Genomic DNA, 25060 nt, shown 5'->3' on the forward strand with positions numbered 1-25060 from the left:
GTATATCACGTAGTTAACAGCAAATTCTTGAGATTAAAAAATGCGCATTGAAAAAATAAATTTGCATAATTTGTTGTTAATCTAGTACAGTAATACTCTCACGAAATTAGTTTTTGTTTACCATTTGTGCCTCCCGCGGGTCTGTATATTGGTTTGTCCGGTTTGGGTCTTCCGGTTTTCAACAACAACAACAACAACAACATCATCGCGCAGGAGAGCGCATGCGCGCTGGCCGAGAGGAGGCTGTGAGGGGCGAAGCGGACATGCAGCAGCCTGCGGGGAGTGAGCATAGCTTCCGGGTACTGGTAGGGGTTACTGGAAGTGTGGCAGCCGTGAAAATACCCCTGCTGGTCAGCAAACTTCTCGAATTACCCGGGGTGAGTAACAGGTATGAAACATGTAGCAAACAGATTCATTTTCCAATTGATTGCACATTATGGTGCAGGGTGAAGTGAACTGTTTCGGCAAGTCCTCAAAACCACGTGTTCTGCGTGTGTTGCTTTATTGTTTGGCTTTACTTGATTTGTTTGGAGCCTGCTGTGTACAGTTATAACACCGGAAAGTACACTGCTTGGCGTGAATTGTAGCATTCACTTTGGTAAAGAAGTATTCATTAAGTCGACAAGTGCCTATTCACACACACACTATTTTAAAGTACCTCAAAAGTGATCAGTTCAACTTTAATCGCCCAGCGTCTACTACACTGACCCAAACCAGATCTCAGTCCCCTCCCCAAAACAGTTTCATTTCACTTTCTTACTTACTATTCTTTATAATGTTTACATATTATATTTCCATATAATAATGAAAACATTAATTGCTATATTAAAATCATGACATGTATTAAGCATTTCGAGAAATATACTTTCTAGCCATCACATTCAAAATTGACTGGGCAGTGAAATTAAATGTAATGAAATGTTGAAGGAAAAAAAAAAATATATATATATATATATATATATAAATAATGTATGTGTCAACAAAGCAAACCAATAGTTATGCTGCATTAATGATGGAAATGTAATAAATACTAAATAGGCTACATCTGTTATTTTATTTTTTAGTAATGGATAGTTAATAACATCTACAAAGAAAGTTGATGAGTGTGTATGCTTGAAACGTTCATCCACATCTACTTACTTGTTTCTACCACTAGAGAGTGTCAGATCTCAGTGTAGAAGCTGTATTTGGGAAGATCTACCCTTCATGTGCTATTGTTATTGATTACCACTGTATGTCACTCCCCACTGAAACACATACACATTTGAATATGTTCTGGGAACATGTTTATTGGTGCTGATAGTAAACAAAAATATTAATATTTAATACATTCCCCTTAACAGCACAGACTAGGCAATTACTAGATATGTTAATATTATTGCTGACAAATTGTGTCATTTATACTGTAAAGTGTTCTTATAGTTTGTGCAAAAAATGTACTAAACCGACAATGTGTTTCAGGTTTAACAAAAAACTATTAAAAAAAAAAAAATGCAAGACTTCAAGATAAGACTAATCTCTTATCAAATATTAGCATTTTGCATATTTAAAAAAAAATATTCAATGCACTTTTATCTTTATATATATATACACACAGTACTGTGCAAAAGTTTCAGGCAGTTGTGAAAAAATGCTGTAAAGTAAGAATGTTTATAGATTATATTGATCAATTAACTAAATGCTGTTTTGAAGGCAAAGGGTGGTCACACTAAATATGGATTTGATGTAGATTTTTCTTCTGTTCACTCACTTTGCATTTAGTTAATTGATAAATATAATCTATTAACATGTCTATTTTTGAAAGTATTCTTACTGGACAGCATTTTTTCAAACCTAAAACTTTTGCACAGTACTGTGTGTGTGTGTATATATATATATATATATATATATATATATATATATATATATATATAAAGATAAAAGGATGTGTGCAGATGGACATGAGTTTTGTCCATCCGCATCGGCCTGGTTTAAATGTATTTAGGCCTACTTCTGAAGTTTACATCTTGTAAATAAGTCCATATATAACGGGTCTTGGTTTAAAATAAGCTTGATTTCGATATATCAAAAGTAGTATAAACATCTATTCCTCCCCAAATTATGTTGATCATCAAAAAAAAAATGTAATTCCCATGCAGTAAAAGCTTAGAATTAAATGGATTTCAAAGATAGGTGAAATGCATTAATATTACTTTTTTGTGTACTTCAACAAGTAGGTGAACTCAAGCAGGTGTGAACTTGGCTATAGAGAGGTCAGTGATCTAGTAGTTTTCCAAATTACATTCCTGAATGAAAATCTAATGGTAATCAAGCCGAAGGAAAACCTAAATCAGCTATTTCATCCATTTATGGTTTTCTACTAATTAATGTGAACAAAGCCTTCTCTTTGTCACTCACTCCTCTCTCACGCTTCTCCTTTAGGTGGATGTACGAGTGGTTACCACAGACCACGCAAAGCATTTCTACAATCCTGATGAACTTTCAGTCCAAGTCTACAGTGACAAGGACGAATGGGAGGTAGCGTGGCTACTTAAATATGATCTCCGTCAAAAGAAATAATCTTCTTGGAATATAACTACAGATTTCAAAAGTAGATGTACTTTCATTTAGCAATATTTATTTATTGTCTAATTTAACTTTAAGATGTCAGTGCTTATACTGGCAATTGTATAATACTGTCTTAGGGAACAGACAATATTGTGTCTATGCATGATGGATGCCAGGGTTTCGGACTAATGGGATCTACTCAGTTTCTGCTGGAATCATGCCACACATTAGATATTTGGTTCCCCTTCAGTGTGTGTGCTGCAACTTTGTGTGTCCCTCCAACAGCTTAGTAAACTGCTCGAATAGATAGTTCATTGTTGGCAATTGGAGAATATTCAATATTGGGACTAACACAACTGTGTACTGTAACAAGTTATTTCAGTTCACTACCATAGTGTTTGAATCTTATCTATTCATTGGTTGGTGTCATTCTTCCTTGTGTACTTTGTGTGGTCCGTAGACATCCAGTATCAATTTTGAGTAAAGGTGACAGGTACACCAATGTGACTTGTGCTCCAGATAAAATAAAAAAAGTCTTAAGCCCCATTCTCACTGAAATGCCAGCAACGTTTGCCTGCTTTTTTCCTGTTGCCCCCCATTCACTGGCTTTGAATGCCGAAAAAATAACTGCAAGGACCCATTCACACAGAAAACACAGACTGCCGGCGAGAGCGCTGTGGCCCTGGGGCCGAGCCGCTACAGAGCCCGTGGATCCGAGAGCAGAGCCGGACCGGCACAGTGCACACGTCTGTACAAGTGCGATCATCTCCCCGTTTAAAGATATGGCAGTAGCAGTAAAATACTCCGAGATGGATATTTAGGAGACGTCAAACTATTGTGTTATTGTATATTTTTATACAGACAAAACAATCAGCATTCGGCAACGCAATGCTGATTATAATATTCACAAATAGAGCAGCCTATTGTTGTGTTTAAATAGATGGCTGGATGCACCACTATTCACACTGTTGTCATACATTATGAAAATGAATCGCTTTGCTGGTCAGATCTGCACACATCCTGCACAACGTGAACACACCCATGTATTATTTGGTTGTATCAGAAGTAGTCAAATGTGTTAGAGTACATGTAGTATTGCCGTCTTTATTATGATTATTTATTGGCAGACGCCCTTATCCGGGGCGACTTACAAATAAGAGCAATACAAAGTGCAAAACTACAGTACAGTTCAAAACATAATACCATTTACAAGTGTATAGGAAATATACAGTAAACAATACAATGTAGTCATATGTATTTGTTATTGTACGTGTTATGCTGCCATTTCTTATATGCACTAATCATGTAATATGTAAATATCCGGTGTTTTATTAATACAAAAGGAACCGAGCTCACTTGATTATTGCAATATGATCTGAGTCCTGAGAAAACACGGAGTGAATGAGGAAAACGAGCCGAGTGACGAGCTGACAGTTTGTGCACAAGAGTGAGCAGCAGCGCAGTGACGGACACATTGTGTCACAGCAAACCAACCGAACCGATTTAGTTCGAAACGAACCCAGTGTGAGGGGTAACACGTTTGCCTGTATAGAGATAATCTTTTGTATTATTTATTGCTAGGCTACATAACTTCTGACATGTGTGACAATAGTTATCATTACATATGCCAACTTGTTGGTTCATCAATAACACTCAATTGCTGCGACTATATTATTTTCAACCTCCATTTCTAACAACAAATCGGTCACAAGTTCTTGGTCAAAGGTGGCTTAACCTTGTTGTGTTGTGGTCGCAAAAATGCGCCCCTATTCTGATTGGCTGCGTCAGTTAGCTGACGCTCTGCGTCGACACGCAAGGACTTGGCGCTGAATTTGCCGGCAATCATATTCCGGCTCCATTCACACGATTGCCGGCAACAAAATACCAGCAAATTGCCGGCAGTGGTTTCAGTGTGAATGGGGTTTTATTTATGCAGTCAGTATCATTAATTGTCAGTGTTAAAGCCATTAGGTTTCCATATGACCTGTTCACTTAAGGGATATTACTTATGAGTTTGTATTTATGTATGTATATGTTTATTTATTAATCTTTAAAGCACTGAAAATCATCTCCAGAGCACTGTGCTGATGGAATATTGGCATGATTTGGGAGTGTATATCCTGCCAGAAAACATATAATACTAGATTACATTATACATCTCATGCTAGATTATACATATATATTGTACTTTTTACTTATTAAACTGGTACATTGTTTGAACATTAATAGTAACTTTTTTTTGGAGACACCTGCCCTAAAGGGATAAGAATAAGAATGTTTTTACTATTTTTATTTACTGCTTGCACAGGCGTCTCACAAATGTATTTTTTTCCACACAAAATAAATTGTGAGAAAAAGTGTCTTATGATTTCTTAGAAAGCTTTTTGTAGAGGGACATTAGGCTAGATCCTACCAGATTTCAATTGACCTTAAAACACCTTTAAAAATAATTTCCTTTAAAATTTAGAATTTAAAAAATCCTTCTAAAATTCTTAGAATTTTACTAATATGCCCAAAATACAAACTGACTGCATTACTTCATTCAGTGTAGTCTCAGATGCATCTAAAATTGGATATGATTTCATTTTTTGACTCTTAATTTCCTGAAACTATTTTACCTCATACTCAACCCTAAGGCTACAAAAGCAGAAGTATATTGCCACTTTTTAAATTATGTTGATTTTGCATGTTCCTTATATGGAGTTGTTTTTCCACTAAACTTAATTTATAACTATGTCTAAATTCAGAGTTAGGGAAACACTCTAGAGGACTTCCCTCTGTGTTGCCCTGGACCTCCAAAGGCCTTCATAATCAAATACACTGATTCCTGACTCCGGAAAGAAACCTTCTTTAACATATATATCACTTAAAACATTTTAAAGCCAGTTAACGGCTAAATATTTTCCTACATTTCAAATTATATCCATTAGTATATAAAATTATATAATTTTGTGGTCACCAGATATGTAATGCACATGCATGTTATTTTACACATAAGAACCTAATGTGTGCTCCCTGTGTTTCTTCCTTGCCTCCATTCCCACATTAGTATGTGACCTACTCATCAATAAAAGCAATTATATTTATTTGTTTGACAGCAATTACCAAATTCAAATGTTGAGGGAATTATATTTTACTGAGCCAGCTTGAGCCAGCAGTTTAAGTAATGTTTCGTTCATGTTTTTACCAGTGTGCTGTTTTATTCTGAGGGCAGGTGTGGCATGTAGGGTTTCATTATAGAAGCAACCTTTTTTTCTGCTTTTGCTGCTGATGTTCATTTAAATAAACAACATTGTTTTGAGTCATCTTCAAAAGATTCCACTCTGCTTTAGGATGCAGTCTTCAATCTTCACTGGGTGTTGCTTTTACCTCACTTTTGAAGCACAGATGTGGACAAAATTAGTCAGTGCATCAACTTGTAATAGGACATATGGTATTTTGATGAGTATTGATGCATTAGAAAGGCAAGTGAGTGACAAGTGAGACATTGAAATTATCGGCAACAGAATTAATACTTCATGCAGTTTGGCCGGATATAGTTGCGTTTTCTTTTTCTTTCCCTTATCACTGACTAATGTAATACAGTACTCACTGAAGTTACATTTAATATAAACTCCTGCTTCTTTTGAGCATTTCCTTAAGTCGTGTTTTATACTGTACTTGTTATAAAATACTGTAATAAATCACATCCATTCTTTGTGTTTGTATTTTCCGTGAATGTCTCAAATCACAGCCTAGCTTTGATTTAGATATTTTTTTTCTGTCGTCTTGTAGTTTCACAGATATAAGGCATAACATAGTTAATATTGTTCCTTTCCACAAGTGGAGTTTGCCTTCAGTCATTAGAATTTGTTAAGGTACAACGCTTCAGTTGAAGCAACCCTTCGGGTTCCAGTGAATCAGGCACCCCAGTCAGCGCTTCCAGTAACAGATGAGACTTTTCAGCAGGAGACGAGTGCTCGGGAAGATAAAAGTCACAGACACCGAAGTCTGTTTGTTTATCTTCGTTTATTGAAAGTTTCACACAGCCTTTTATACATCTACAAGCAGTATTTCAAAGGAGTTTCTGGGCACTCCCGAACCTGGATGATATTTTCTTGGCATATGTCCGGGGCAGTTCTGAGACATGGGAAAGTATATTTAATAAGGTATTCTTTGTAATTAGTTCAGAAAGGGAGGCATTGATATCAAGGATGCGGTACAAATCATGGTAAACAAAATTTCATAAGGTTTTCTTTGTAATTAGTCCACACATGGAAGCGCTGGTACCAAGGACACACTATACTAATAAGAACGTGTTAATAGATCATTTTGGTTCGTTACCCAAAGAATTTCCATGGCAGCAGAAATTGCCACACAGATAACTCTGAGCAGAGAAATCCTAATAAAAACAAGTTTTAACTAGTAACTTACTGGAAAGTTTCTTATATTTTCTAACAGTTATACAGTGGGTATATACAATACATTGGGGGCAATTTTACCCCAACAGAATTGCAAAATTAATTGGAATTATGCAGTGGTGCTGTACCACTAGCTTGTGCATACTGCCTGACATCTGGTGTCTTGTACACGTCTCTGATCTTGGTTGCCTCTGAGAATGTAATCCCTTCAGTGCAATATAACCGGTTGTAGAAAATATCTGAAAATATATTAATTGGTCTTCAATTACATTCATTACATAATTTGGGGACACATACACATACAAAACAGAAGATTTAGGATGTGAAAATCATAAAAACGGATTTCATTAAATCTAAAGTAATTATGTTTTAAAAACTTGTGTGGTTTTGTTACAACACTGCACAGACATCATATGCCTTTCCTTTGATAAGAATTTCCTGTATTTTCATTTGCACAAAAGGTAACGTACTCAACTGCAGGTGTAAACTTTATCTTTTGTATCTCAATGTATCTTGCCTTTATTTAATATGAAAGTACACCAAGTAGATTTTTCTGGCAAGTTTCACATTGTTCCCAGTTGAACAGTATACTTAGTAAAATGAGGATACATTGGATTGCCATTACACTTCTGAAACCACTGGCATATATAGCAGTTGAGGCCAGCCTTTTTCCTGGAGAGAAACAACCCTGTGGTTTTTATGTTTCTAAATCATCAGTCACCAAAAACTTTGAGCACATGCTAATTTTCACTAATTAAGCCAAATGTTGGGCACACTGAAGTAGTTAGTGGTTTGGACTTAACCAAATCCAGAGGATGTTGTGGCTCTAAAGAGGAGTTTATCTGTTTGGGCACATCAATATTTTTCTAATGCATATAGTACAAGAATCGACCACATTGAACTCTTCCTATATAAGTCTGTCATTTGTTCTCCAGGCTTATATATTTAAATATCTTCTATTTGTTGCTGATTAAGGTGATGAACACTGGTAAAATGTTCCTTCATCATAAACTCAGGCCTGTGAGATGTGTCTAATGTGCTGTATTTCTGTATAGCTATGGAAGCAGCGATCTGATCCTGTTCTGCACATTGAACTGAGACGTTGGGCCGATCTCCTGGTGATTGCTCCTCTCGATGCCAACACTCTGGGAAAGATTGCCACTGGGATTTGTGACAATCTCCTGGTAAGGATGACATGCGTATTGTAAATGGGGTACTGTTTTAAAGATGGTTAAATCATACTGTGTTCTCTTTGTTGTTAGTTTCATTTGTTAGACTATTATACGTTTGTTAGACTACATTTTCAGTCTATTATATAGAATTTGCAAATAAAAACATTTTTTTCCACTTGCATGCATTTGTATATATATATGTATTGTGAGCTGGCACCCGGAAGGCAGAAACAATTAAATTGAACAAAAATACACCAGTACATGGGACCTGAATCCTAAAGTTCAGGTACTCAGGGTCTTTTCTCTCAGTCTCTCTTACAGTCCCTCTGATGTTTGGGTGCTGAGGCTCATTGAAAAGGGTGTGGTGTTGCCCATGGGGATAATTGACCGACCATACATGAGGCAGTAATGTGCAAAATTTTCATGTCAATTAAGCCTCCCAGACTGGCTCAGCAAGTCCACGTGGCAGGGGGGAGCTGACCCTGTCATGGTGTATTACCCTGTCATGTATGTGTGTATATGTTCATACAGCTCTTTAAAAAATGGAGACCACTCCAAGTTCAGAAATCAATGTTAAGTGGTCTCTTAATTGTTTCCAGAGCTGTATATATACGTATATGAAATGTATATAATATGTTAGTACCTACGTTTACCTAAGAATTTTACACCAGCTTTAAAGACCAAAAGACTTGTCCCAGCTGCATTTACATGTAGGCTACATGGTATGGACAATGGTGGCTATCCATATCTGGTTGTTGCTTGCAGACATGTGTGGTCCGGGCCTGGGATCTAAGGAGACCCCTTCTGTTTTGCCCAGCAATGAACACGGCAATGTGGGAGCACCCAATCACAGCCAGACAGGTCAAAGTACTGAAGGAATTTGGATATGTTGAAGTTCCTTGCATTTCCAAAAGGCTCGTCTGTGGAGATGAAGGTGAGAGAATGATTGGCTACACTGTTTAAAACAAGGAAATATAATGTTCTTGTAGATGCATCCAAAATAACGAATGCTTTCAATATTAATATAATATTGCAAAACTTATCAGGTTTTGGAAGTAACTTGACAATTGAAATATGTAATGCTTTACAACAACGATTAATCATCCACTCATATCTTTTAATATTTGCTCACTGATAAGGTTTGCCAACAAACTCTTAAGATAAAATTATGTACTTTGTGTTTTCCCTTCTGAAGTGGATTGGGAAGAAAAAGGATACACTTTTGAGTTATTCAATAAGCCTTCCAGTTTATGCAATTCATATCTTATTGATACTAATTCAATTAATATACTTACAAAAAACAAAATCTAAGATTTAATTGTTAGTTTCTGTTAATTGTTCAGTACTATCTGTCTTATGCATTTTACTACATCCCCTGATTATTGTGCTTTCCAAAACATGATGTACTATTTCTAAGCGAGAGCTCCAATACCCCATTTGATAAAATCAAATAATGTCCATGTTAAGATTTAGTTTTGAGTTATTGACACAGCTACCTAAGCATATTTAAAAAGAGCATATTAATTGTCCATAATTCATATTTCAAAGGTACCCACTTGGGTGATTGGGCTGATTCATCAGACGTTTTCACGTGTCATGTTTTGATACGTTTTCTGATCATGTTAACTGTGTCATCTTGTTTTTCTTAGGAAGGCATATATTTTCAAATGCTTGTTGACATCATATTCTGGTACATTTAACTCCGTAGGATAATTGGCATAAAGATTAAGACATGCTTTCCCTATATTTGCCTGAAGATTTATAAGGGATTTTACATGATTTGGTTATTCAAAGTTCCAATGCCTTTATCAGCCCGTTGTCCTTAGTATATTTATTTGATGATAATATAGCATTGTTTTTCTGTAATGTTGAATAGCTCCACACTGTTCCTGGAACTATTAATATTTGCATTACGTTTAGTATTACTCTTTATTATTAGGGGTATAATAACGTATATAGATATTACAACAGTTACTGTTCTTGTCTTTACTGTATAACTTATCATACATATGTTCTATATTATTGTTAACTCACTAATACAGTTTATTGGAACCTTGTTTTGACTGATTTATTAATTTCTACATACAGTTCCTAGAACCAATTCACATTCACAGAAAACTATTTACTATTCAAGGGTCTTAACAAGGATTCTTGGCACTGTTTAAATGTCCTTATCGTCTCCTTACAGGTAAAGGGGCCATGGCAGAACCCTCAACAATTACAGACATGGTCAAAGAATACATCCAGAAGTCTAGCTCTTCATAGCAGATATCCGTGACAGGGTAGTTTCTATATGTTTAGTTCTGTCCGATGTGATAGTGGTCCTTGTTGGATGAATGTGTGACCTTGATTTTGAATGCCTAGACTGATACCTTTCTACTCACTCTATCTTAGACCTGTAAAGTTAGTGCTAAAATCTTCATCCATTGTGTGGTTTGGACCATACTTACTACAGTTTTATTTTTAGTTTTGTTCTAATGAACGGTGAGTCACTAGGGAAACTTCAATTATTTTTTGATTTTCATTGTATCCCACCCATTTCTGAAATCCAGCTTACAAGGAATCCCAGTTACAAGGAAATTCACTCCCAGTCTAATGTGAACTTCAACACATACTGAAGGGGCAGACGATTGCAACATTAGATAGTGGAGTTAAGGAGGAACACTGAAGGCCTGCAGCCATTCATTGCTTTATGTAAAATGGGTAATAAGAGTTTTGCAGAGCTCATCTGGGTGCTTTGGGTTTTTTCTTATAGGACCTTTTCTTCTATCAACATTGAAATACAAAAGCAAAACAATTAACAGAAAATTACAACAGACAGATTGCAGTAATCCTCCAAAAGATGTTCATGTGTACAGAAATGTAACATACTACTCTTTCTAGTGTTTTATTTTATTACAAAACACTCAGCTATGAATATAACTGTAACGGTTAGATGGGAACACAGTGGGGTTGGGTTCTTAGCCATCATTATTAAATCAACTGGTATATGCACAAAATAATATAAGTTATATCCTTAAAAATAGCCTAACAAAAGAAAAGCAAATTAAACCATCGCTCTGAGGCTCAATACTGGTTGTGGTGGTGTGGTAATTTACCTGAAAGCAATGAGCCATGGTGGGTTAAATAAGGTGAGGCACAGCCGTGGTGAGATCACTGGTTGCCGTCTGTATCAGCAAGACAGGTTTGTCCTGCACCTAAATGAGACACAGCCGCCGACACTGATGAGACAATCCAGCCCTCACCATCAACTGTGTCGTGACAGGGCCAACCTGTCACAATACAGGGATTGCATGTGGGTTTAATGACAATATATGGAGAGAATGTGAAAAGCATTTTATATTAAAATGTTCAGCTTGTACAGGTTTTGTTTTGTTTTTATGTAGCCTTGATTGTTTGTACTACAGTTCTTGAAGTCATTACCTGATGTCTTGCATCCCTGGCATAATTTATCTTACAATATGGTGTTAGAATTCATTATTGATGAGTGTTTTGCAATTTTAAAGGGTTGTCATGTGAACAATAAATATTATTCCACTTAAACGGAATAACAGAGATAAAAAGGTTAAATAATTTCTTAAACTCTTGGCCTTGCTCCATCTCTCATATCTGCCAAGTGTACAGACTCACATTCATCCATAAAATAATTATAAGGTAGCTGTCACAACCATGGTTTTCGTAGGGAATGGAAAGGTATTTCACATCATAATACACTATCCAGTAACACCTATTTAATATGAAATGGGGTATTAGCGCAACAGAGCAAGAAAAGTGTTAATATGAGAAAAAAATTGTGTTTTTTTGCAATAATCATTGCATTAACGTGAGATAATATTGCGTTATTTTCACAGTAATGATTGCGTTAATAAGATGATAACAGCATTGTTTTGCAATAATTTTTGTACAGTTCTAGATAGTTTAATATCTCATTTAACTAGCAACTAGACATTTTTAAATATAGTATATTATATCTTTGGACACAAATTTAGTCTCAAAATAACAAGGATAGATTACAGGTTTTCAGATTTGAGACTCCCAAATTTACACATCTGTTTTAAGTGTCTGTAGCTAAGAGCTGATGCATGGTTTACCCTAGGAATTTACATGGGTCCGGTTGCTAGTATTGACAGGGGTGGGGGTGTTGGACACACAAGGAGTCGCCACATAACTTCTCATGATATTCATATCTATATATGCCAGTATTCATATTCATCCATCTAAGTCTAAATCTAAATCTGGTTTTCATTTCCTTGGAGCACCATTTACAATGCAGCTAGGTATGTGTTTGCAAGCGACCCCGCTGAACATGGTATGATATTCAACATTCAACTTCCCAGTGAGCACAACATTAGCGCCATTTTTATTGTACATGACCACTTCTCTTTTGCTGGGAAAATTACCATATTTGTCTAAGTGACAATGTACTGCCAAAAGTGGTAAATTAACTTTTAAATGCTTGCAAAATACATGAAAGCTCTACACTGCAGTAAACTGTAATTGTTTTTCAAATAATAAGTTGTAATATTACTAAAAGCCTGTACCCTATTCTATTTTGAGTAAGACAAAAGCGGGGGGGTTGAGTTCAAATTAAATTTTTATGAATCATACACAGCAGTGCTGCACTGGTGTCGATGTTGGGACAAAGTTATCTCCTATGAATGCAATAATTACTGTGAAATAATACTAATATATATATATAAAAATCTTTCTTTCTTCTCCTCAGTGGTGCTAATAAGTTTCCATAGTCAACAATATCAATATGTAATTTTGGACCAATTGTAATGGGTCTATCATGTTAGTTTTAGTCTCAGTATAAGGAAGATTTACGGGGTTGAGTTAACAAAAAACTAAAAAGTTAAAAGGGGAAAACCCTGTTGCCAAGAACGTTTTTAGTAGTTGATCTGCAAACAGATTCACAAATTCTAACTTGTTTTTATTTGTCACAGAGGGATACGGAATGGTTATACATTGTGTATTGCACTCCCTTCCAGCTATGTTCATACAGTTCATTTTCCAGTCCGCAAAAACAATCCATACTCATCAGTCTTTCCAGGGCTCAGCAAATGGTGATTACCTGACTTCTATGGCACTTTACCAAATTTTATTGAAAGAATCCAAGTAGGAGAAACTGTCAGGGAGTCAGTTTTACATTACTACAAGGTTATTTGCTGGGAATTCATCTGTTTCTTTGCTATATATACTGGTAAATGTATGGGATCAAACTGTCTAAACTGGAACAAGTGTGAGATGAGAGGTCGTGCTTGAACAGGCATTTTTATAGTGACTAACAAAGGAAATGGTTGTGGTTAGGAAGAAGGGAGGGCTGAGGGGTATTGGGGAGTGGATCAGAAAGTAAAAGGAACAAAATGTGTTATATTTTGATAAAGAATCTAGAAAATGACATTTAAAAGCTGTGGCAATAATCCACCAGAGGTTTGATCTGCATTCGAGAATTTTATGTATTTATTTATTTGTATTATAATTAAATAGACAAAAGCTATATTATGGCTAAGCAAGATGTAATGGTAAGGCCTACACAATTTATAGTCCCTTTTTTTTTTTTTTTTTTTACCTTCCAGTCTTTTTGAGGATTGAAGTCTTGGTGGGTTGTTTGCCTATTGGAGCAAGATTAATATCGGACATGTTTATCAAGCAATACCAGTTTTGCAGAAGACTACTTCCTGTCTTAATCAAGTTATATCTGGAGTCAGGTGCAGCCCGCACAGATAACCAAAACCAGAAAGAGAAAGCATATGGCATACTAATGTACTCTTGACAGCCTGAGCAGATTAGGGCATATGTTCATACATAAACATTGCATCACCTCTCTTTAATATATATATATATATATATATATATATATATATATATATATATATATATATATATATATATATATATATATATAATTTCTTTAATTTCTACCACTGTTGATTTGATTGTTTTGCAATGTTTTCCTGACAGCTTTCTGGGCTTGGCTGCCTTCCATATTGCATGGCCATATTCTGCCACAAATTGATTTTGGATTACATTTCCTTTCTATCGTTACACAATCAAACTGAACTCACTTGCTATTCCTGCATTATCGCCAATCAAGCAACATGCATGAAGGAAGAACAGAAGAGCTATGCTAATGAAGTACTTCCCTAGGCAGTTATGCAGCAAGGGAAGTCCCAGCTCAACAAGAAGTGTTAGTAGTAATGAGTCATGCTATGGAGAGTTCTGTTTGTATTTCTGTTCAGATGGATGTTCACTTTTGTATTTGCAGGGTTAAGAGTGATGAAATTACAGATGCATTCTTGTATTAGTTTGGCATGGTGGATGAGGATTTGTTAATATGAATAAAATATTGAATAAACACTTTTTACAAATAAATATTGACTAAAGGAAACCTAAAGGAGACCACTGCAAAATTATCAGTTTCTCTGATTTTACTATGTATAGGTATGTGTTTGGGTAAAATGAACATTTTTGTTTTATTCTATAAACTACTGACAACATTTCTCAAAAATATGGAATGGCTGCCAAACATCCAATATTTTTACTATATGTTTTTAGGAGGGGGGGGGGAGTACCTAATACATATTTTTCTTTTAGTACAGTAAGACAAATTCATTATGGGGAACTCTTCACAGATTGTTTTTTTCCATACTGTAAACTGGTGACAGCTTGCAGCTTTTTCCCCCAAGCAGTGTGTGTTAGAAATGCATGCTTGAGTCCCAGGTGTGCTATGGAGATTGGTTGAGCTGTCTTTTTATGGCCATGCACCACTTGTAGTTAATGAGCTGATGTAACTCTGTGGCTGAATGAAATCATGTCAGTATAGTGCACAGTGGGACTGTGCTTGTGTATTTTTATCAGGTAACCCAAGCCCTTGTGCTGAACGACAAAAAATATTGGTTTTGTTTGTTTTTTACTACTGGTGTTGTTTTCTTTCTACTTAAATTTTATTTTTGTTTTGCTTTTTTAATTCTCAAATTATATTGGAATTAATGTTTCGGACTTTATGATGTGCATGTACCAAACTGCTGGTGCTTGTTAGAAAACATTAAATAAAATATATCTGTAAATAAATGTAATAAACTGTGATATACTTAAATCAGACAAATACTTCAAATAAGTCAAATAATAAGGATTATTCCTGTTGAACTGAATGTAAAAAAAACAATCAGAGATTAGCTATTCAGCACAGAACAAACAGATCAGGAATATATGGCATTAAATATGGAACAAGACAAAGATTTGTGGAGTGTAACAGTCATTTTGCTTCGAGTCCTGAGAAGTTATTTTACCATAGCTCTGTAACTACACATTTTCCAGGAGAGATTTGAAGACATTAATTTATAATTTGTGTTTAAAATACATTTTTGCACCTTTATTAAGCCTGCCAAGAATGTTTTTTTTTTTGTATTTTGACCTCAAATATTGTTTGTTTTAGCAACTATTTATTATGGTGTAATATGGCCAACAAAAAAGGTAATACAAGGATAAACATAAAGATTTAGAAAATTGTTTGTTATAGATGATCGAATTTAATTTAAAACAGGTTGATTTGTTTATTTCATAATCTTTGTTCATTGTTCTATAGTGCAAGGCAAACGTATCTCTTTTCAACCTTGAATTAAAATGTGTGTAAATGTATCCATTTAATTAATTTTCAAGTCACATAAAAATGGTTCCACTTCAGCTACTTCAAATTAGTAACAAAAAAGGGAAATGATTTATGCTTCCATTAACTGAAGGAAAACAAATAGCTTTTTTACCACAGGCCAACATATGTTTTTACTGGGTGTAATTTTGTTAATGTAATAAACTGCATGTACAATGTGTGCTCACTATAATGAGTTAGGGAGGTGTTTATCCGTCTGAGCATTTGGGATGGTTTCAAGAAGGGAGATGAAGGTCACGGTCTAAGTTTTAGGAGCAAGACGAAAGTTAAGACAAAAAAAGCTGCAATCTTTTTAAAAACATATGATGTAATGTCTTGTCTTTATGTAGTATGTACTTGGATTTGTGCAGCTGATTATCGGAGTTGTGCTTCAGCAAGCCTCTAGGCCTGCTTAAGTTGTTGGACTAGACCAAATCAAAACTTTGACAAATGCCCTAATGGCTAATGGCAAGCATGTATCCGAAGTTTCATTTATTGACAGGAGCCATTTTCTACTACTTATAAATAAAAATAGGGTACAGGTTATTTGTGATTTGCAAGCAGCTGGTCAAAGTTTTGATTTGGTCTAGGCAAAATACTTTAGTCCTGGAACTAAGTAGTCAACATTATGAATCTATTATCTCTGCATTACAATCTGACATCTCTTACTATTTAACTGGATGATTTGTATCACGTGTTTTATTACGGGAGTAACATTCTGTTGCTAAATATGGGGTGGCAGTGTGGAGTAGTGATTAGGTCTCTGGACTCTGTGGAGGCTTGTGGGTTCAATCCCCAGGTGAGGGGGCACTGCTGTTGTACCGTTAAGCAAGGTACTTTACCTAGATTGCACCAGTAAATGCCAAGCTGTATAAATGGGTACAAATGTAAAAATAAGTTCACCTCCTATGCCCTACACCTTTCAAAGTCATAGCTTCAAATGTAGGTAGGGTGTAGGAGGCGCAAGAAGCATTTAATTTGGAACACACTTCAGCATCATCCGTCACAGCTGGGGAAAGGTGGAACTGGGGAAATCAACATTTTTGTTTGTCTGTGTAACACATGCTGCTCTGTTAACTATTGCTGCTTAAGTTAGATCAATCAGATTATGGTTTACTATATCATACCTATATTCAGTGCCTAATGACACCATCATATACATTAAAATTAAAAATAAGTTTGTATTGTATATCATTATAATGTGATAGGGAACTAATATTACATGTGTATTATACCCATCTTGCTATAAAACCAATTTTTTCACGCTCTGTGTTTAAAACACAATGTTTAAGGGGATTCTCACAGTGCTTGGTGGGTCATAAAAGAAAATCTCTGCAGAAGTGGACATTGCTTGTACACTTTAGGGAACCCAACTTGAAAAGAGCCCTTCAAAGGGAGCATGTTACGTTCACTATGCACTACTTAACATGGCCACCACCCACTTCTGCCCTTCGAGGTGCACTTCATAGGAACACAGACAATATTTTTGCACTGAAGCTTTTACAAGTTTGTTGCATTTATTGTGACACTAAAAAAAACAGCAACCTCCCTTGTACTTGACAGAAACTGGAGGTGATTAGTTGTAGTGGACATGGGTTATAATACTACACATTTCTGTTTTCTGTTTTCTTTTATAACATGACAGTGAGGACACAAGTTAGCTTTAAATAAGAGCTATTAATATACTATCCTGGCTCATCTAAAACTGGCATCTATTTGTTTGCAATATTGCCACATGTCTTCTGTTGTGTGCCATGCACAGAAACCTAGTTGCTTCTAGCTGTTAAGTGACTTTCTGTGCCCCAGGCCTTAGACAAATGCAGTGCATCCAATCCATCTCTTAATTAGTGTTGTTCCTCACATCTTTATTTGCATCACAGGCAAGTACATACAATGTTTTTTGTTTACCGTTTTGCCTAGAAATTGACAGGTCTGTAAATCCAAGTATGATTTAGAATAAATGAGTCTTGTTGTGATGAAAAGATTAGAAAGTACATTTCTAATTAATACTAAGTTGTGTATTTACAATAGAGCCTTCATGAAGTATCCATTAAGTCTTACTTGTAGGTTGGGACTTAATGGGAAGTATATGTAACCTTAATAAAGGTGACATTCCAGTTTTGGGTGATTCATTATTGTTTATTATTCATTTCATTTTTTAATTATTCATTATTGAAACTTTCAGCACTGCCAATGGGAGTCCAATTTCCAGATCCAAAAAGGCTATATTCTGAAATGCAACTTTTAATAAATGCTTACACAGAATCTCTTAATTTAAGATCGTAAACCATGAAATCCCTTCTCTTTTCAGAAGAGTAGGTGGGAGTTAATGAAAGTAGGATGAATATTTGTACAAATCTGAAGTATAAATGCCTTTCATGGGTCCTTTGCTGGACACCACTTAGCTTCTTTGGATCACCTCACCAATATCAGAAGGGGGAATTCTCCACAACTGTTGATTGATTGTTGAATAGTTCATCTGAAGAAAAAGTAAATAAATAAGCTACTGAAGAGAATCATGTGTTCTGTTCCTGTTCATGGGCTTTTAAGTGAAACCAACTAATCTTATTTGAACACACCTGTATCATGGGGTCTTAAAATGTTCATATAATATCATGGGCCCTTCAAACTAGTGTTTTTTTTTATTGTTTTTTTGGCTGAATTGGTAAAGAATTTCAGGTTCACAAGGTCATGTGGACTCACATGAGTTCATACCATATAAGGGCATGAAATGGTTAAAACTCCAGGCTGACAGGATACCCAGGCTGGTGAGGAGAGTGAGTGATCCTATCTTAATAGGAAGAGATACTGGTGCCTAATAGAGCATACACAAACAACTTTTGTAGAAGTTTTGTCTTGTTAGGAGGTGTATTCATTATTTTTATTTTACTAAATGCATGTTCTATTAAGGGGTTTGGTTCAGAAGTTGTTTATTATCTATTATCTGCAAAAATATTAATTTCTGTGAGTTGTTGGTGTGATATAATATTGGAATGTTTCTCTCTTTTCTTTATCAGGTTATCAGGTTAACTTGTTTATTTAGGTTAAATTCCATAATGTACATTTATTTGATCATCCTAATAAGATCATAGTATAGATTAAAATAAAACTCCTGTTCTGAACTTACCTGCATTTAAAATTCATTCTTTAGTGGCAGTTGATAAAGAGAAGTCTTAAAAATGACAAATGACTGTGAAGAACAGGCTGTAAAACAAAACAAAAAAGGCTACAGACAACCACATTTTCTCATAGGAGATAAGGAACCAGAGACCTTGAGAATGGCCCCACTAATCATTAAGGGTGTTAGTGTTTGATATTAGCCAGAGCAGAGAGTTTTTTTTATCAAGTGGACTGACTATTCATTGTTTCTCTATTATGCACTGCTGAAATGCATTAGTATGTTTGCTATATAAAAGATGAGCATCAATCTATTTTGTCTGTATCTTTTCATTGCAGCTACTGCTTTTATTTTTCAGATTCTTGAGGTTTTCATGTATTACATCTTTCAAAAAAGTAACATTAGATGGCAGCCATTTGCAAGTTTTTATAGTAGTTAAATGTTTAAAGTATTCTTAAATTCTTTCTGGGGAAATTTAGATAATTAAATATTGTTATTCAACTTATACATGAACAGTATACTGTTGTGTCTAAAAATTGATTTAAAGCATGTTATATTTTAAAGTATTTTATACTGGTAAAGAATGTGGTCTGATTATTTCTATTCTGAATTGCATACAATTCTAAACATAATTAACTTTAAGGGTCGGGTAATACTTATCACTATTTAAATCTTGAAAATGGCAGCAAATATAATGTGCTTTTATGCATTTTAGTTATAATTGATTGTGTAAGGTGAGCTTATGTTTTTAATTGCTTGGCATACATCTTTTAATAAAGTTGACCCAATTTGTGATTGTAACTCTCAACACAGCCAAGGGTTGGAGCCAAACTCAAATTCCCTTGAGAACACATTGGTGAAGCTGGTGGGCCATAAATAATGCCAAGAATGTCTCTTATCCCTCTAACCCTCTAACATACTTAATAGTATGTCTGAAAATAAGGAGAAATGGAGAATGTATAAAATCATAAAGAAGCATTCTCTGATAACTGGATATACAAAAGTGGGGGAAATGGAGAGACTACTATAGTGCATGACCCTAAAATTAATTAAATTTTACCTTCATTTTCAAGAATGTATATTTTGCTTCTCAGATTAAAAGAGACAGTATGTGGTAGAACACACCTGCTGCAAAGCCAGAGAGTCAGCACAAAGAGACGCAATGTCAAACTGCATGTTTGTAAAACAAAAGCTTGCTACAGCACACAGTGCTTATAAACTACACTTTTGACCTCTATATTTAGAAAGTGGACTCTTTATTTTGAGAACAGCTTGTTGCATTCCCACAGCAAAATGCAAGAAAGAAAACTGGCACTGCTGGATGAAGCAAACAGGAAAACCTGTAATTTTTTCATTTATCTGACGGCAACATGGGACAACATTTTAATTGTAGGGTCTGGATTGTGGGCCTCTAGTCTCTAAAGGTATGGTAGGCCTCAAGGTATTAGTTGCCATAGTACCTGGAAATGGAAAAAGACTTTTGGGAGCCTTCTAGAGCGATCAGGCTTTCCAGTGCAAGGCTCATAGGTGTTTGCTTAGACCCAAGGGTCCTTTTTGAACTGGTGAAGCCACCTGCTTGTCTAGACTTTATGCTACTACAGTCCCCCAAAGGGGTTTGAAATCTACTCCTCCAATATAGACAATTAGCGAGATTCTACAGGTGCAGAGCTTGATAGCATGATGCAACAATGTCATGACATGAAAGCATTCTCTTTATTTTTTGCCATTCCGCTCAGTAACACCATATTTATTTTCATGTAATGAAAATTGTGAGGAAAATGGGCTATACAAATATCCTGTCATTTTCCTCAGATTCTTCAACTTCAGTACAATATAGCACAGTAAATATATGAATAAATTAATACATAATCGGAGATGAGAATGTCCAATGTCCAGAAGATGTCCAAGTAAATATTAAACCAAAATATTCTTGGCTATCCTTCATTTAACATATAGGGAGCAACTACAGGACCTGACTTCATTCATTTTAAATGCTTTTAAATTATGCTTGTCCAAACACTATTATTATAATATACTATACACCGATCATCCATAACATAATGACCACCTGCCTAATATTGTGTAGGTCCCCCTTTTGCCGCCAAAACAGCCCTGAGCTGTCGAGGCATGGACTCCACTAGACCTCTGAAGGTGTGCTGTGGTATCTGGCACCAAGATGTTAGCAGCAGATCCTTTAAGTCCTGTAAGTTGTGAGGTGGGGCCTCCATGGATTGGACTTGTTTGTCCAGCACATCCCACAGATGCTCGATTGGATTGAGATCTGGGGAATTTGGAGGCCAAGTCAACACCTGGAACTCGTGATGCATCAGACCAGGCCACCTTCTTCCATTGCTCCGTGGTCCAGTTCTGATGCTCACGTGCCCATTGTAGGTGCTTTCGGCAGATTACAGGGATCAGCATGGGCACCCTAACTGGTCTGCGGCTACGCAGCCCCATACGCAACAAACTGCGATGCACTGTGTGTTCTGACACCTTTCTATCAGAACCAGCATTCACTTTTTCAGCAATTGGAGATACAGTAGCTCGTCTGTTGGATTGGACCACATGGGCCAGCCTTCGCTCCCCACGTGCATCAATGAGCCTTGGCCGCCCATGACTCTGTCGCTGGTTCACCGCTTTTCCTTCCTTGGACCACTTTTGATGGGTACTGACCACTGCAGACCGGGAACACCCCACAAGATCTACAGTTTTGGAGATGCTCTGACCCAGTCGTCTAGCCATCACAATTTGGCCCTTGTCAAAGTCGATCAGATCCTTACGCTTGCCCATTTTTCCTGCTTCTAACACATCAACTTTGAGGACAATATGTTCATTTGCTGCCTAATATATCCCACCCACTGACAGGTACCATGATAACGAGATTATCGGTGTTACTCACTTCACCTGTCAGTGGTCATAATGTTATGGCTGATCGTTGTATATCTGAAGGTTGGAAGAGCTCTTCAAGTGTTCTGTTTTTATCGGGAGGATGGAGGTAATATGTGCAGTCAGGTCTGAGCAATGCTCTGGCTGCAGTTACTAGTGACAAATGTACCTTGGCGAAAACAATGATGCAATATGACACTGCTGCTGCAAATCTTAAGTAAGCACAATTCAAGCTGTCAAGCCCTTCCCAACCTTCTTCACGAGTTTCAATCTGCACTTTATGGTTATTTATGTTCTTCTATATTATTTCTTTCTTATGAGTACTACTCTTTGGGATTCTGTTATTTGTCTTCAACATATTTTTTGTGCCTCTTTCTTATTTTTGAAGAAGACAGGAGTGATGTAAAATACAAAGGGGAAGTATATTTGTAGTGAGCCTGAATGCCTTACCTGTGGTTTCTGCAATTTAGATTTACTTCTCCTTTTGCATCACCTTCCAAATTGATTTGACATTCCCTTGTAAACTGCTTTCTTAATTTCTATAAGGAGTGTGGGTGGGATCCCTTAGCATGGGCAATAATATTTGCAGAATTGTTTAAAAAGCAGGCAGAAAATTATTTAATGTAATGTTCTCTCAATGTGCCTCTGTAACAAGTTTGTCCAGATTTATTTTGAATTGTTCTCTGAAAAGTTGTATCAAACACAATTTAAGCTAAAATAGTTAGCATAGCAAATAACAATCTAAGTGCAAAACAAAATTACCAGGGATTATATAACACTACTTTACACCTTCCATTTACAGCCTGTAGATCTTATCTTGCACCTCAAATGGAGTCTCCAGGTTTATTTTCTTTAGACTCATAAAAATGCCTGTTTGTATGGTAGGGTCAGTGAAACAAAAAATAACAAATACTATATGTGACAGACATGAAGAATATATAACTGTACACTGAGGTCACAGGTTTATTTTTAGACAGATTTTTTCAGGTCTAGTGTTCTATACCACATATTTTCATTAATATATCAAAGAGTTTTACATTTTATTTCCTTGGCAAGGCTCGCCACAAATATACCCCAACAAATAGGGTGAACAAAATTAACACATACAGATGTTGATAAGACTTTTCATTCACACCCATTTATGTGGTATGTCTTTAAAACTAAATATAAAAAATAAAAGAATGCAGATATAAAGGGCTACTTCTGAAATAAATGGAAAGTTGCATTACTCTGATGTACTGTTTGAACTTTTTAAAAGCTTTTTGTGCAGATGTTAGTAAGTGTCAGTGAGGTATTTAAATTCCTTCAAAATTTGCAATCACACTGAGAAACTATTTCTATGTATAATTGCACTAAACAAGAAATTCTTCACACAATAAACTACCGTGGATTTTGTTTAGGATTATTGATGGAGGCTTGCTATTCTCCAAGCTTAACACATGAGCTCAATCAACCCTAGTCTGATCCAGAGACTTTGTATGCATTTTCCAAGAGACTTGTGGTGTTTATTTAAGCCATTCATAGTCAAACACAACAGAAAAAACAAATGTGGAACTGTGTTATAACACAAATAATCTAGAGATGACAAAATCAGTGTGGACACAACAGCACATGACCAGTTGTTTGTGAGTTTGGATATTTCTGGAACACTATTTCAGCCACACTCTACTAAAAGTAATCTCCAGCATCCCTGAGAGAAGACTAGAGGAGATTGGTGCATTCCGGCCCATCTCCATGCTTGTGCTGCTGGTCACAGTGACCACTTACAATAGGATGTGTGTTACCGTGCTTCTGGTTGGCCAGATATTAGAAGTTCTCGTTCAAGAATAGAAGTGGTCAAAATATCATTTTTCTTTGCTTCTTACACTATTTTATATCATTGACTTTCAGTGATGCTGATCATTGTTTATTCCATGAGATGTTGGTGATGTTTTCTCATGCGTGGGTGACTATTTACAGTTTTTGAAGTGTGTATAAAGGAGTTACACAAGTACAGAAGGTTTTTAATTTCAAAAGCTAATTGTACTGCATGATTCAACACACATTGTAGTTATCAGATGTGTTAAATGAACTGAGAGTCTCCATCATGCTTAATTGTAGGCCTAATTAGCACCTGGTACAAATTAATCTAGAATATTCCTCGGCACTTTTGTACTTCAATGTTGAAGGTTGTATTGGAAAATCACAAAACTTTTGAACTACCCTACCTTGGGTGTTTTGTTACACAGAAAGTTGAAATACATTTGCAATACAAAATTAAGTAACACATTTACATGTTAAACAAAACATCTGTATTCTTCAAGGGGCATTAATTTGGCAGATCACCTCTGGATGAGAGTTTAGCCTTGCCCAACCTTCAGTTTACTTGCCACTTTCTTATTTTTATCTGTTCCACTGCCTTGTGCTTCCATGGGCTCTTTGGGAGGCTTGGCGATCTGCTCATGACTATTATAGTGATTGTTTATTTTCTTATTGACCTATTTTGTGACAGATTTATTGATCCTTAATAATTTATTTTAAAGAGTTCCTGATCCTCAAAGACCATTACAGTTTGAGGATTACAGTTTTAATATATGTAATATATTACAACTGTAATGCCCCCATAATGACCCCCCACCCCCAAAGTGTGTTACTTTCAAATTTCAAAATGGAATTCCTTATGGAATGGTTTCCTGTTTAATCACATACATAGTGTCTGTTGTGAATATGATTATATCATTATTATTATAATTATTAGAACACTTATTTTTCTTCACATACTTATTTATTCTTAATTAGATTAACTGTTTAATAAGGTATATAGCCTTAAGAATGTTGGTAATTGTAGAAATCAATCTTTATTAAATTATTTTTCTATTTTTTTTATATATATATATATATATATATATATATATATATATATATATATATATACACACACACACACACACACACACACACACACACACATACACACACATACATACATTATCATTTGTTAATTTTTTAGGGTTAATAAATTACTTGCAAAAAGGACCCATGTCTGCATTTAGAAATGTGTATACATATAACTGCTCAAACTAACACGGTTCACATATTAAAACATCTAAACTTTTGAGCATTTGTGATCACAAAATACCCAACTCTGACATCTTACAAACTAAGTACATAAACATGCAAAAGCCCACATACACAAAACCAAAAGCCACACACACGAATTGACAATTATATGTCTCCACCTCTCGATTGATAAAAGAAGCCTTCCTCTTTCTCTTTGTCTTCTTCTAATTGGCTGGGTTTACGTCAAACT

At 35.6% G+C, this 25060-nt stretch overlaps 1 protein-coding gene across 2 annotated transcripts; it reads left to right on the forward strand.

The window, feature by feature from the left end:
* The first annotated feature begins 70 nt into the window (after positions 1-70).
* Positions 71-19194, forward strand: ppcdc (phosphopantothenoylcysteine decarboxylase). 2 transcript variants are annotated; one of them, XM_066701672.1, is made up of 5 exons: positions 88-377; positions 2422-2517; positions 8003-8131; positions 8885-9053; positions 10308-19194. In XM_066701672.1, exons 1-5 carry the CDS (start codon positions 222-224, stop codon positions 10382-10384), a joined length of 627 nt encoding a protein of 208 aa, XP_066557769.1. In that variant the 5' UTR covers positions 88-221; the 3' UTR covers positions 10385-19194. The 2 variants fall into 2 exon arrangements, with proteins under 2 accessions (XP_066557770.1, XP_066557769.1); XM_066701673.1 differs by lacking the exon at positions 2422-2517 and having other exon boundaries at positions 71-377.
* The last annotated feature ends 5866 nt before the right edge of the window (positions 19195-25060 follow it).

The sequence above is a fragment of the Amia ocellicauda genome, chromosome 4 (assembly GCF_036373705.1).
Source record: "Amia ocellicauda isolate fAmiCal2 chromosome 4, fAmiCal2.hap1, whole genome shotgun sequence".
In the NCBI taxonomy this organism is placed as follows: Eukaryota; Metazoa; Chordata; class Actinopteri; order Amiiformes; family Amiidae; genus Amia; species Amia ocellicauda.